Raw genomic sequence first — 14502 nt, 5'->3', positions numbered from 1 at the left:
AAGGCTGTTCAACATGTGGAGGCTGCACAGGGCAGAAGGAGCTGGGGCTGCTCCCTGGCAGGGGGAGCAGGGCTGGTGCAGCCAGGAAGGGCTCGTGGGCTGGGGCTGGGTGGGATGTCTGCTGGAGGGGGAGAACTGTGAGGAGCTTGAGGTTTGTTCTTCTTCATGCTGGGTGTGTTGAACTTGGAGCTGGTTAAAACCTGATGCTATGGACTTGTTTATGTCTGTGGATAAAGCCGTGTGGGAGAGTCCAGCCACAGCCTCCTGGGCCAAGGAGGAGGGGTGTGAATTTTCCTCTTGCTGCTTTTCGCACTGTTTGGGGGATAAATGTAACCTTAAAGTGAGGGATTTTTCCAGGACAGCTTTCTCTAACTCCACAATGAAATTCTGCTTTCCACCTCTGCAGGGAGCGATGCACCTTGGCTGGGTGGTTGTGGTGTGTAAAGGATGGGCTTCACATGCTCGTACCAGGGCTGGACCTGCAGAGCTGTGCCTGTGCAGCTGTGCTGGTGCAAGGCCTTTCCTCCCTCCCTGGGGCTCTTCCAGCTCTCTTGCCCAATCCTTGGAAGTCCATGAGAAACCAGATGACGAGAGTTTTTGGGAAGAGTGGGCCATGCCCACAGGGCACATGTCATCCAGTTTTCTTTCTGCTTCCTACTTTCCTGCTCTGCTGTAACCATTTAGAGCTGACTTTTCCAAAAGCAGAGGGCACTGGGGCACCTCTCTACAGCTGATGATCAGTGGGAAGTGAGGGCTTCAGTCCTTCAGGAGCTGTTGACAAGCACTGACGGCCCCTTGGGAAAGAAGAGTTTGGTGTTGGGATTTTGCTCAGCTGGTGTTGCAGAGATATTCTTCAGGCTCTCAGCAGTGTCCTCCAGCTGTGTGGTTTCTGGAGTGGGATTTGAGCAGTCATGAGGCCCTGAGCCTTCCTCTGGCCCTCAGCCTTTGTGAGAAGCCAGGAGAGAGAAAGCAGCTTTCCTTGGCACACACTCCAGAGGAAGACTGGGAAAGGAGCACTCTGTTGAGGATAAGCGTCCCTTGGGTTGGGCAAAATTGGGTTAATTAGGTGAGAGTCTGTTAAAGAAGGGTAAATACAGGTTGTATAAGCTCTGCTGTTGCCTGATACCGTAGCTTAAATTTAAGGAAATTAAGCCTTTATGATTTTTATGGTTCCCTCTTTAGTCTCCCCTTTTCTTATATCCCACAAGAGACCAAGGTGTATGGTTTCCACCCTAAATGCATACAATGCTTGTCTTACAGGCTTGTAAACCCCACTGCTACGTTATTGAACCCAGAGAAGGAGTGATCCCTGCTAGGGGTGCAGTTCCTGTGACTGTCACAGCAACCCTGGATGACACTGGGGTTTTTGATGATGCTATCCGGCTGTTCATTGGGAACAGCCTTGGGAGCACCTTCATGCTCCAGGCTTTGGGCACTGGCACCACAATTGTCATAGACAAACCGTTCACCCCAGAGCTCAACTTGGGATACCAGTTCAGGTAGGAGATCTCTCCACTCCCACCTCTCCTCCTGTGTCAACAAGAGGCAGTTTTCCTGTAGTCCTTCAGGCAAGATCTTCTTCAGTGTTCAAAGCCCTGACTCCTTCCCTAAAGACAGAGATTCCTTTAGAAACGTGTGATGGGCAGTTGAACATTGCTAGATAGCCTCAAAAACCACTGAAAGGGAAACCAGGTGCTAAATTGCCACTGAATTGTCTTTAGTTCTAACACGTTTATGGCCTCACTTGATCAAGCAATGATCTGCAGGCTCCCCTAGAACAAAAGGTTCCCGAAATGGCACCTGGATGAGGCGGTCCCTCCATGTGGCTGAGGGACCAAGGGAAGATGGCATCACCCTTCCCTTCCCTTCCGAAATGGCGCCTCCCAGGCAGGCAGGGGCCCCGGGAACAAAGAGACAGGAGGGTGGCAGCCCCCTCCGGGAAGGCAGGAGCCCACAGAGCAGTTCCAGAGGCAGATGGAAACTTGCTGCTTTGTGTGGGGTCCACACCGCCGCTGCCGCCGCTTCCTCGCGCTGCTCGTGGGCTCTGCTGCTGCCCTGCCTGCCCAGGACCTCGCTCGTTTTTCCGCTGCCAGCAGAGTTTGCAAAGTTCACTTCAAAACAGTTTCTGATTGCAAAATGAAGTTTCTACAAATGGCTACCAGTGCAAAACCAAAGCTGCTATGAACAAGAAAGGCCCTGCTCCCCTGGTTTCCTCTCCTGGAGCAGACAGATGATTTTTAGCAGCTTGCTGGGATCATCCAGAAACTGCCTCCGAGTCGGCTTTCAAAAAGGCCTGCAATCATGCCCCCACACACAAGGGCCCCAAGTGCAGGTTCTGGGAGATTCAGTAACCGTTTCAGGCGCAGATTAATACAAAATACGGTAACAGTACGAATCACCCCAGAACAAACATTTTGGAGGAAAACACCAGGTCCTGTTAGCCTCATCTGCAAAAAGCTACATTACCATTTTAAACATATTTCTCTTTGCAATAATGACATCAGAAGAGCAGCTTATCAGACACTGTTTCCGGCCCACATTAAGAGCTGGAAATGAAGACAGTCTCCAAGCTATTGACACCTCAGATTGCTCATTGGGAGCAATTTGATGACCGGGGAAATAACTACTCTCATACTCTTTTCCATCCTGGCTTCCATTCTAGCCTCCTTCCCTGCATTCGTCGGTTCAAACTAACAAACGGGGGCCACCATTTCCATCGGCTCTTCTGGAAGGTGGAATGTAACAGCCCAGCTGAGGAGGAGGGCCAGAGCACCTCAGCCCTCAGTAGCCCCAAGGCCAAAGATGATTCCCAGAGCCCCAAACGTCCCTGCCCCGTGTTTGGGCTGGAGCCACCGTTGATGGACCTGCAGCCAGGAGAGTCTGTGGACATGGTGCTGCAAGGCTTCTCCCCTGTCCCACAGGTGAGGTCCTCACCATGGGCTGAGCCTGGGGAACCATCAGATCCCCTCCCCTGGGCTTGTTCCACAGTCCCTTGACATTTGCCTGGGGAAAGGAGCAGAGCCCTTCAAGAAACTGGTTTAGGACCACACGTTTCTGTGGTGGCACCAGTTGCTTTCCTTGCTGGCCACCACCAGAGCAGTAAGGCTTTATTGTGATTCCGCAGCCACCAAAACCCAGTGCTGATCCCAAAGTAGGGATGGAAGGAAATACTGCTCTTTTGGGGCAGTGTTGCATGCTTAGTCATCAAAGACGGGCAGAGAACTAAGTTACGCTTAGACGAGGAGCCCAGAAAGAAAGTGAAATAAACAAGCGCCGAGTGGTTTATCTGGAGTAAGCACAGAGTAAAACAAAAGCCATGTGAAGGGAGGGAGTTTCTCACAAGTGCCTTTTGTGGCTATTGGGGTGCAGTGCTACAGACAATTGAGTGCAGCATAAATAAGCTGCATGACAGGAAGAAAAGCGGGCAGTGACCGTAACTCTGCAGCAGGAATAGGGCCCGTGGTGGGTGCTGAGCCAATGCAGGGCATTTGCTGGATGCTCTGCCACCACCCACTGGTGACAAGTGACTCTTGCATGCAGGTGGTGCGGGATTATGTGAGGTGTGAAGCTGTCATCGGGACAGGCAGCGTGATGAAGAAGATCATAGAAACAATCATAACCTGCGAGTTTATTGATCCTTCTATAGAAGTATCAGCAAGACAATTCTCGTTCCGGGCGGAGAAGGTAAGTCTCTGGATTGCCTCCTGGCATTTAACAGCATGGCTGAGGGGGGCGTGTGCTTGTGTTAAAGCGCCTCTTGACCCTTCCTGAGGCACTCTGTAAAGTGAGTGAAGATGCTTTTAGAGATGAGACTGGTACTTAACTTCCCCAAAGTAAAACTGCAGTTACAGCTGCACTGCCAAGGGGGATCGTGGTCACTTCCAGAGAAATGCCAGTTTCTCTGCTCAGTGTAAAGGGAGGTTTCTGAGGATCCTCCAAGGCACAGTGATGTCTGTACACCGATGCTGTAGGGAAGCTGGGAAAAATGGAGACTCCTGTGGATTCCTCAGGCTGACAAGGAAAAACCCATCGTCTCCTGTGTCTCTTTGCCTTCTCTGCTGTTGGCATGGATGCTGTATGATATGGTGTAGCTCTGTGCATTTCCCTAAGCCTCACCTGTCTCAAAGGACCCCAGACACCCTGCAGCTGCAGTGATGATAACACTGAGGCAGAGCAGGTGCCCTTTAGTCTCTGGATCCCAACTCCAGCATCATGCTTCCCTCTCCTGCAAGTTGTCTGAAAAAGAGAAGATGTTTCATTAGTTGGTTTCTGTAGTTTCAGGCCTCTTCCCTGGTTCCCAGGCTTCCACTCAAGTACAGAATCCCTGGAACAGGCAGTTCAGATGTAATTAGAAGCTTTTCAGCTCTCCCTGGTTCTGCCCGGGTTCTGCTTGATGCCACACACACAAACTGCTTTATTGCATACTGTGGCACAGCGCCTGTTTGATATCAGTACATCCAGAACTAGTTTCCCAAACTCTCTGGTTTCTCTGAACCATGCAGGAAGCCCAGCACAATGCATAGACAGGAAGAAAGAGCCTAGGCTGATCATAGCTTTGAGACCACAGACACCTTGTCCCTGTAGCAGGGGCTGCAGGACACATCTTGCAGACAAACTGCTTTTTTTAATGAGGCTGCTGGAGCCAATAAGGTTGTAAGAAATGGCTGTATGCGATGAGGATCATCTAGTGCTGTTCTGCCCAACACAGAGAGACAAAAGTGGAGACAAATGGTCTGGATTCACTTTCTGCTTTGGACCTTGTTCAAGCAGCTGCATCCTCTCAGGGGCCTATTCCCTCGTCTGTACGTGGGAGTGTTTCCCCATCCCCAAGAGGATGCTGTGATTTCTAAACGTGAAAAGCATCTGCTATAAAGAAAAATCTCCTGGAAGGGTAGAAACAAATAGAAAGGGTGAATAGAAATGTATGCACTTCTGGGACTGAAAACTGCAAGATGCAGCAGAAGCAGAAGGAGGTCTGTGGCTGGCTGAGGTTGTTTCTCCTTGTCTCCTGTTTCCATAGAAACCCAGTGATGTCCTGACCCTGCACTATCAGCCTTTGACTATAAAGAACACCTGCTCGCTGCCACTCGACCTTATGCTGTCCTTGGAGCGGCCGTTTCACGTGTGCCATGCGAACCAGCAGCCCCTCCCAGATGGCCAGGTGAGCAGCCCTGGGCTCCTCCAGTGGGGTTTGAAGAGGAGGGGTGTGGTGGTGAAACTTCTGTGGGGTGGTCCTTGAGTCGAGAAGTTTATTCGGTAGTGTGAGCAGCGTGCTGGGCTGAGCTGCATCAGCAGAGCTGCTGAAGGAATCAAAATCTTAATCTGAATTGAGAAGATCCATCCTGGCTTTAAGGCACAAGGAGAAGGGAGCAGGCAACTAAGTCTGGGCAGGCCATGCAGTAAAGGGGTCTCCTGGAAAGCCTCCCAGCTCTCCAGCAGCCACCCCCTTGTATTGCTGCTGAGCACAGAAACACGGGTCTGAGGGAATCCTGGACTAGACTGTGGTGCCTGCAGTCAGACCCTTGCTGTCAAGAAATGAACCATGAACCGAGAAGCCCATGCTGGGGTCACACTTGGAGCATTTACTGTTTCATGCTGTCAGGACCTTGAGATGTCATCCCACAGGTGATTAATTACTGTTCATGTCCCTGCAGCCTGTGACAGTGGATGTAAAGCAGACCTGTCATCTCTACATTGCGTTTGATCCAGCTTATAAACTGGATTTTCATAGCTGGAAAGTAAAGAAGGTCCTGAAGATAGAAATGGTCAGAGGCCATCCTTCTGTGGAGCAGATCACCCTTTGGGGAGAAGTCCACTTCCCGAATCTCCAAATCCAGCCCAGCACCCTGGAGTTCGGCTGTGTCATGGCTGGCACTCGAGAAGTGCGTTCTCTGGAGATGACCAACTGCAGCTCATTTCCTGTCAAGTACCACTGGGCATTCCAGACAGACAGCCAGGCGAACGGGTTGACGTATGTGCACCTTTGCCCTCTCCTTGAAGCTCTTGTTCCTGGTGTCCTGTTTGTACTTTGCGAAGAACAAAGCTGTTTGCCTAGGATCTGACAAACTGATTCTGACTTGTCCTTGTGCAAGTAACACTGAGCAGCTGTGATGAGGCTGGATGCTCAGGGAATAGGTTTTCCACCAACTTGGTGCTCATTGTGGTTTCCCCTGGGAAGGAAAACTGGGGTGAAAGCTGCTTTCTCAGACCTCTGTGGCCATTTCCGAGTTCAACACAGCAGCACCCACCCAGGGGCTGCATCCTGACCAGGAGCTACTCGTGCAGGTGTCCCTCCCTCCCTCCCTCCCACTGCAGGTCTCTGTTCACAGTTCTGTTATTTTCCAGATATGAGCTTCACCCACTTAAATTCAAACCCGAACCACCAAAGGGGATGTCGATCTATGTGGATCACCCGGCAACTCAATGGAGACGCTTCAAGATGAGAACTGTGGAGGAGCCAGCCACAACCCCGGAGGAATCGCGGGATCTTGCCCAATCTCCAGGAGCAGAGGTACATCTTCTTGTACACCTACTGCTTATGCTGCCTCCCCAGCTTGCCACCAACAAGTCATGCTCGTGCTGACCTCCCTTTTTGCTGCCCTGCTCTCCTGTGCCCTGACAGTGGGCTGGGCAGCAGGGCCGGTGGCTAGATGTGGGGTGTGTGGGAGGGAGAAATAGGAGAGTTTTCCTTGGAGAAGCTCACTCCGATCCTACAGACCTGTGTTGAGTGTGGGATATTTTTGCCTTGTTTTCTTCACAATGTAAGATGAGGCTTTTATCTGCATCATGGTGATAAGACCTCCAGCTTCCTTCCCAGAGCAAGCTGTGATGAGTCCTGATCTCAGTGTACCCTCTTCCCAACCCAGCCAGACTACCTGTTTCCAGATCTCTGCTTTCACCTGAGAGCTGGTATTGCAGAGATGGCCCCGAAGCTGTCTTACAAGATGAGACTTTGCAAAGTGGCTGTCTCTTCCTCCTAGCACAGAAAATGGCTTCTTTTTCAGGTGCCGCCACATACTCGTGAAAAGCGTTACATCCCACCAGGGTTGAGGCAATTCAGGTACTCCATGGACTTACCACACAAAGTGGTGAAGGTAAGAGGGAATCTGTCTCACTTGCACATTTCCAGTGTGCCAAGCAGGGCTGTAGCTCCCAGTCCCATTGGTGGTCCTCAGCACTGCCCACAGAGGGGCCTCACTCACATCTCTCCAGGCTCCCCACAAAGTGCTGCTGAAGCAACTGGCTGTTGGAGAGGCCGTGCAGGACATGTAGGGCTGCCCAAGGACCCTGTGCAGCACCTATGGAGGGCATTGCTGCCCTTGGACCTCATCAGGTGGTCCATTGGAAATTTTTGCTGAAACATCTTGAGAAAGCAGCATAGAAATCAGAGAGAGAGCAGGGAAAAGCCTCAGGAGTCAGATGAGCTGGGCTGGAGTCCTTTGCTGAGCTCCCTGAGCCCCAAGAGCTCTCACTCTGAGTCACCTGCTTGTCTAAAAGCAGTAAGAAATTCTTTTAAAAAGCAAGTTGTGCATCAGAGAAAATTTCTACTGCCAGGAGACGTCCCAGTTCACTTTAATGCAGTGTATTAATTAATGCATTGATTCGTAAGTATGGGAGAAGATTTTCCCCATGGTCCCTCCACTGGTCAGTGGCATGGACGCAGGAATATTTGAGGAACAGACCCCTCCAGCTACAGCTGCACTTTGCTCCAAGATGCTCTTCTGCATCCGTTTCCATGCTCAACACCTCAATCTCTCCTGTCCTCTGCTCAGGCTTTCAGTATCCTGCCGCTGTCGGGTGTGCTGCAGCCGGGAGAGAGACAGCAGGTCTCCCTCACCTTCTCTGGCCGCCTCAACACCATCGCTGGTGTCAGGGCTCTGTGCTGTGTGGAGGGAGGCCCCACCTACAAGGTGGAGCTGACCGGGGGGGGCTCACGTGTCAGCTACTCCCTGAGCCCCCGGAAGATCGACTGTGGCTTACAGGTACCACACACGTCCCCTGGCACAGCTCCCTGCCCTGCAACCACGGCCAGCGGGTTCCTGCCCACCTCGGGCCAGGGCTCCCTCCCCTTCCCAGCCCCTTGGCTGGCTCTGGGGCTTGGAAGTACAACCTTTGAGGGACACATCCGGCATCCAAGCTGGTTTAAAATTACCATCTCCAACCCTTGCCAAAATGCTGGGAATGCCTCTTTTTCAGGGTACGTAACACTGCCTCCAGGGCCAGGCAGGGTCCCAGTGGGTGTGCACTGAGGGGCATGGCCCTGAGACATTGCTCTGCTAATCCACTCCTAAAGCCTGACCTCCAAGGAGATGCTCTTGTCTAAAGCTCTTGCTTAATCCACACAATAATCAGGGGAAGAAGTTGGGCTTCCAGTCACTATAGCTGGAGAGCCGGTCCCAGAATAATCCCCACTTCACTCTTTTTCAGCTGAAAGCCCACAGATATTTCCAGCCGCTGGCCCTGTCTGTGTTGCTCTGTGTGACTCCCTTGCTGCATGTAGGTTGCTTGCCAATACTTGCATGCAGGTGCCTTTTCTTCTGGAATGCCTCAGTGCTGTCCCTGTTTCTCCTGTCTGTTGGTGACCCCTCAGAGTGCAGAGGGCCTGTGTCCCCGGGTTCATTTCTTACTGGCTCTCACATGGTTCTTACCCCACCTCTGTGTGCTGCCAGAGCTCCCTGGTCCTGTGCAGGTGCCCTGTGCTTGAGGTTCCCGAGGTGCCCAAGTGCCTGTGTTGTAATCTCCTCCCTGCTCCCTGCTCCTGTGATGTGTCTGCTTTCAACCCCAGGAGAGAGGAAGGGGATTCCCAGCAGCAAGCCTGGGTCTGTAACTTCCTGCTCCTATGCCTTCTCTCCAGATTTTTAATGAAATTCATCACAGCACGGTCACCCTGGAGAACACCTGCAATGTTAAATTCAACTGGGTGATAAACCCTAGCACTGCAGACCGACATCTGCCTGGTGTGTTTCTGGTCAACCCCGTCATTGTAAGTAGCACAAGGGACTGACCCCAGCCCTGTGTCAAGTGGCCCAGAGGAGTGTACAGGGAAAAAAGAGGGGGGTGGGAAGGGGGAAAAAAGTCAGAGGGGAAAATCCCAAACCCAGGCATGAGAGAGAGAGGGCTGTAAGCAATTTCTGCTGGGGGCAGAGAAGGTCAAACAAGTGCTCTCCTGACAGGCTCCCTCATGGCCTTGGCTGGTGGCTGGCTCTGCTGTCACAGGGCAGACACCGGCGGGAGGCACACGTGTGTTGGTCACTGCCCTGTCCCGCTGTAAGGGGAGGAGAGAATTCTTTTTGATAGATTTCTCGGGCGACAATAAGGCACAAACGCAGCAACTATTATATCTGAAAATTGTTTGTTGATAAAGAAAGGGTTTGGTCCCGACCAGAAGGGGATAGAAAAGAGAGCAGAGAGAGAAAAGGAGAAACGGAGAGAGTAACAGGAGACAGGGACAGAGCGTTACCGGCTAGAACCCTGGGGCGCTCCGTCCCGCTCGGCAGATGGAGCATGAGCATGTGTTCTGCCAGCCGCACCGAGCGTGCGTGCCTGCTGCGGCGGGCTGGGCACGATCCGGCCCCGCAAGGGCACGGCTCTGTCCCGCGGGATGGGCACGATCCGGCCCCGCACGGGCACGGCTCTGTCCCGCGGGATGGGCACGATCCGGCCCCGCACGGGCGCGGCTCTGTCCCGGGGGATGGGCACGATCCGGCCCCGCACGGGCGCGGCTCTGTCCCGCGGGATGGGCACGATCCGGCCCCGCACGGGCGCGGCTCTGTCCCGCGGGATGGGCACCATCCGGCCCCGCACGGGCGCGGCTCTGTCCCGCGGGATGGGCACCATCCGGCCCCGCACGGGCACGGCTCTGTCCCGCGGGATGGGCACGATCCGGCCCCGCACGGGCGCGGCTCTGTCCCGCGGGCTGGGCACGATCCGGCCCCGCACGGGCACGGCTCTGTCCCGCGGGATGGGCACGATCCGGCCCCGCACGGGCGCGGCTCTGTCCCGCGGGATGGGCACGATCCGGCCCCGCACGGGCACGGCTCTGTCCCGCGGGATGGGCACGATCCGGCCCCGCACGGGCGCGGCTCTGTCCCGTGGGATGGGCACGATCCGGCCCCGCACGGGCGCGGCTCTGTCCCGCGGGCTGCGGCGGCCGGGCTCAGCAGCCGCGGCTTGTCACGGTCAGGGCGCGGCGGCTGCTCCCTCGGGGACAAAGCGGAGCGCTCAGTTGCCGTGGCGGGCGGGGAAGCGGCGATAGCAGCGAGGGCAGACAGGGAAGGAGTGGCTCTCCATGGAGCCAGATCCTCCAGGTGCTCCCAGCCCAACAAAAGCCAAAAATGCTGGGAAGAACTGGCAGTGTTAACTGCTTTTACATGCTAAGGTTCCTCCCATAACTCAGCCCTCTTAGGAAGACTTGGTCAGACGGGCAAAATTTTCCCGGGCTTCGCGGTCTGCCCTCCTGCAAGGGGGGGGGGTCGCCAGCAGCCCCCCAGAGACGGAGCCCGCCTGCGTTTTCTCCTAGCAACCTCCTTTACACGTGGGGTGTATTAAGGCTCCCAACATGTCTACAGCCCCTGTAGAAATTTTTCACCACATGTCAGAAAATGGATTCATAATATATGTTGAGGCATAATTAAATTTAATTGGTTCCTCACAGTCACTCTGGGGACCCCGACGGCTGAGATCTCAGGCTGTGCTGACAGTGGACTGTTGCTGAGGGTCACTTTCCCCAGGCTGTGGGATCACACAGGACATGGTCCTTGGCCCTGCCTTCCCACCGCCAGTGCTGAGCACCATTTATATATCCCCAAGCAACTCGGGCTTGCTGGCCCCTGCCTCCTCCAGCTTTGTGCTGTGCAGAGGCTTTGTGGGGCAGCGAGGGGGCCAGGGGGCAGCGAGGCTGGAAGAGCAAGGAGAAAAATTAGCAGCATCATCCCACCATTGTCCAAGCTCCTCAGTCCTGCCTGGCTGTCTTGAGCTGAAGCAGCACTCCTGCCTTTGTCCCTCCTTGCAGCGGGAAGAGGAAGCCCATTGCCTTTGCCGTTTCTTCATGCCTGTCCTACAAGGGATGGGAGGAGCTGCTGGCTCTGCTGAGTGCGGGGACTTCTCTTCCATAGCTGGCAGCAAAAAAGCCTTTTTTTGTTGAGGCAGGGCTCTTGCTGGCAGAGGGCAAAGCCCGTGAGCAGCAGAGCTGTGTTGCATTGTGTTTCGTGTTATTTATTTTCATACTGTATTTTATGTTATTTATTTTCGTTATAATGGTTTGTTCTGTACTGCCCTGTTCTCCTGAGAAATGTTATGTTCCGACGATTGTCCCTGTCCCTGTTCCCTGTCAATCCTCCCACATTCCTCCCAGTCCCCTCCTACGGGCCCTGCCTGTCATTCGATTGTTCCTCCAGCTTCTAGAGAGTTTGGGTAAGGGCATCGAGTGATAGGGCAGAAGCCGAGGAAGTTCCTCCCTTTAATGTTCTCATTGGTTTCTTTAAATGTCCCTCCAACCCTGTTCCACTCCCACCTTGTCCCTCATTGGATGTTAGTTAGTTTCCTCCCTTAGTTTCCCTCCCCTCTATTTAATCCCGGAGCTCCCCGCCCCAGTGGGCTTGGCTGGAGAGGTTCCCTGGGGTTAAGGTGTCTCTTTGTGGGGCCTGAATAAACACCTTGGACTTTTCCCTCCAGCTGAGTCCGACTCCTCCCTCCGGCTTTCGGCGAGGTCTCTCCCATGATAAGGGGAAAACTCCCTTTGCCGCTCCTCTGGTTCCCAGGATCCAGAGGAGTGTTCCCTGACTGATCGCAGTGTCAGAGCTAGCCTGGGTGCAGGAGCTGCTGCTCCGAGAAAGACCACTGCGACAGAGCTGTGCTCACATCAGGCTGTGCTGGGGCTGCAGGCTTAGGAGCTCTTGGGAGGACACACTGCACCCCAGCGTCAGCAGCTCCATCTTTTGGGCACAAGGAAGGTAGAAGGTGTGAGAAGCAAAGCCCACTCCTCGGTTAAAATTTAAGGAAAATTTAATAAGGGACAATAGGGGACAGAGTCAGTAAAGCAGAAGTACCAGCGCTGGGTGCTTAGCCACATTAGCTGCTGCCAGAGACACACACCAGCATCACCCCTTCTATACCTTGGGTATTGCATCGGCCCAATGCATATTTACAAACAGTCCTATGTATTCAAATGTTTTAACAGAGTTCCTCCTCTGTGTCCCACCTTTTTGGAGCATGTGCAGTTGTCCTTGTCCTGGCCATTTGTTACTTCTCACACATTCAACAGGCTTCCATTCCTTCATTGGTTATATGTTAATATTACAACAGCTCTTCACCAACATTGGTATCACAACAAAACATTCACATTAAGAAAACTCTAAACTTCAGCAAAACTTCTTTTACAAAAGTCAACATTATAAACCACATAGTATTTACTCTAACAGTTGCAAAAGCCAACACTGTAATATATTTATCACAACAGTGATGTGGTCTGGTGGTTTCTTCTAGATGAGAACCTGTCTTCTGAGCCTGTCTGTCCCCTGAGCCATCCCCCATCAAACTCTCTGATGCATTCTCTCCCTCTTCTCTCTTCCCTGCAGGGCTCCCTTGCACCTGGCAAGAAGCAAGTGCTGAATTTCTCTTACATGCCAGTTTTACCAGGAGCCTTCAGCAGGACTTACCAGCTTAAAGTGGGTGACTTGAACCCGGAAAGTATCAGCCTGAAGGGAGAAGCGTTCTTTCCCATGATCACTGTGAACCTGCCCTGGAACATCAATGGTGGGCACTGCCTGTCTGCCCCGGGAAGGGCCCCTCTGGTTTTGTTCCCTGCCATATACCCACAGAGCAGCTCATGCCCACCTCCACCAAGCCTGGAGGGTTGCAGGACTCCCAGACCAACTCAAGCCCTCTGGTTGCTTCATGAGTCTTGATCAAAGGGTCCCATGCGGGCTTTGTCCCAGGAACCATCCTGCAGAGCTTGCCAGCACATCTGACAGGGTCCTGAAGGATGATGGTTAGACTGAAAGGCTTGGGAAGGCTGTAAGAGAGGCTGGCAGGGCTTCTGGCAGGGCTGGCTTTGTGGGACATTGCAGGGGATGAGATGCTCCCCTGTGGGGAGGAAGATGGGTGGGAGCAAACAGGAGGATTCAGAGAGGAGCAGCAGCATCCACTTTCCATAGATGGCTTGAGGGATTTCTTTCTGGAAGAAACCAGTGTTGGGAGGCAGGGACTTCCCAGCCTAAATGAGACTGGCACTTTGCTCACACTTCTCTTTGTGGATGTTTTCTTGATTCAGGAAGTGAAAAATATGAGGAGCCACCGAAACAGCTCGGAATACAACAACAATACACTCAGAGGAATAAATCAGTTGTTGGGAAGAATACTGAGAGCCCAAATACTGAGACCTTGAAGTCTCAGACCCTGATGACTCCGACCCTGAAAATTCAGGCGCCGGCAACTCAGACCCCAAAGACTCTGACCATGACGACTCAGAATCTGAAGACCCAGAACCAGAAGCCCTGCTTGCTTGGCTCTGGCATTGTAGTAAGAACAGCTGCAGCCCCGTTTGACACATGCCACCCTTTCCATGTCACCTGAGCCCCTTGCAGCCCACAGCAGCTTCCTGGTGCCCTGATGGCACTTGGGACCTCCCTGCCCACTTACAGGCATGTGTCACCTCAGCATTGCCCCTAGGGCTGCCACTCTGGTCATGGTCTCTTCTGAGGTTGCACCAGCTTCCTGGCTACCCCAGGGAGAGATCCTGAAGGCCATGCTCAGGGATGGAGTTGATGGTGCTTTGATGGAGGTGCTGGGGAGTTTGTTGGTCCCAACCCAAGCCCTACCAGATTTACAGACCCAGAAAGCAGCTGCCTGGTCGTGCCCTGGGACTGTGCTGGCCGTGCTCATCTCCAAGAGGCACCAGCTTGGTCCCGGGTTCCCTTTCAAGACAGCTTTTGTCCAAGCTTGCCTTGATACTGGCTGGGGGTGGGCAAGTATCTGGAGCTCTGGAAGGTTCCTGGCTTGTCTGTCTGCCTGGCCAGATCGGCTTTGCCAACAGTGTCTGGGCAGGCAAAGGTGCTGGAGTTACTTCCCTGGAGATGAGGTCCTGGCTAAGAGAGCAGGAGGTGTCACAGACGCTGAGCAGCCAGACAGGAGAACCCCACAGTCCCTCTCAACAGGAGCAGGGTGGGATCCTTCCTCAGGTGCAAGCTTTGGGGCCTTTGCTAACCAGCCACTGTCTTCCCTTTCCTCAGCCAGACAATCAGGTGCAGGTAGAGATGGTGAAGATGCTGATGGAGAAGGCTGCTCTGGAGCTGCAGCAAAAGCTCACATCCCATCTCCCGAAGAACAGGTTCCCTGACAAGCAGCTGTGCCAGAGTCTTCTCAAGTGAGTAGAGACTCCCATCTCCAGGTGCCCCGTGAGGAACACCCAGCCATGTCTCCTTCTCCTGAGAGCTCCTTGTGTGTGCAGAGCTGGGGAATAGCTGGGGACTTCAGAAAGGGCCTGGTCCCTGTGGCTGTGACACG

General features: G+C 53.5%; 1 protein-coding gene across 1 annotated transcript in view; it reads left to right on the top strand.

Annotated features, from left to right (window-relative positions):
- The window catches only part of LOC120757944 (hydrocephalus-inducing protein-like), a 37357-nt gene extending 22899 nt beyond the window's left edge, over window positions 1–14458 (top strand). Inside the window, exons 16-28 of the mRNA XM_058422143.1 lie at window positions 1261–1499; window positions 2663–2921; window positions 3541–3684; window positions 5021–5161; window positions 5655–5971; window positions 6346–6511; window positions 7005–7094; window positions 7773–7982; window positions 8428–8496; window positions 8855–8983; window positions 12576–12753; window positions 13271–13518; window positions 14229–14458. Coding sequence (XP_058278126.1) covers window positions 1261–1499; window positions 2663–2921; window positions 3541–3684; window positions 5021–5161; window positions 5655–5971; window positions 6346–6511; window positions 7005–7094; window positions 7773–7982; window positions 8428–8496; window positions 8855–8983; window positions 12576–12753; window positions 13271–13518; window positions 14229–14366 — 2328 coding nt within the window. The 3' untranslated portion in view covers window positions 14367–14458. The remainder of the gene's footprint in view (window positions 1–1260; window positions 1500–2662; window positions 2922–3540; window positions 3685–5020; window positions 5162–5654; window positions 5972–6345; window positions 6512–7004; window positions 7095–7772; window positions 7983–8427; window positions 8497–8854; window positions 8984–12575; window positions 12754–13270; window positions 13519–14228) is intronic.
- Window positions 14459–14502: the final 44 nt, after the last annotated feature.

Source organism: Hirundo rustica, chromosome 11, assembly GCF_015227805.2.
Source record: "Hirundo rustica isolate bHirRus1 chromosome 11, bHirRus1.pri.v3, whole genome shotgun sequence".
Classification (NCBI taxonomy): Eukaryota; Metazoa; Chordata; class Aves; order Passeriformes; family Hirundinidae; genus Hirundo; species Hirundo rustica.
This window is presented reverse-complemented; position numbering and strand designations above follow the sequence as displayed.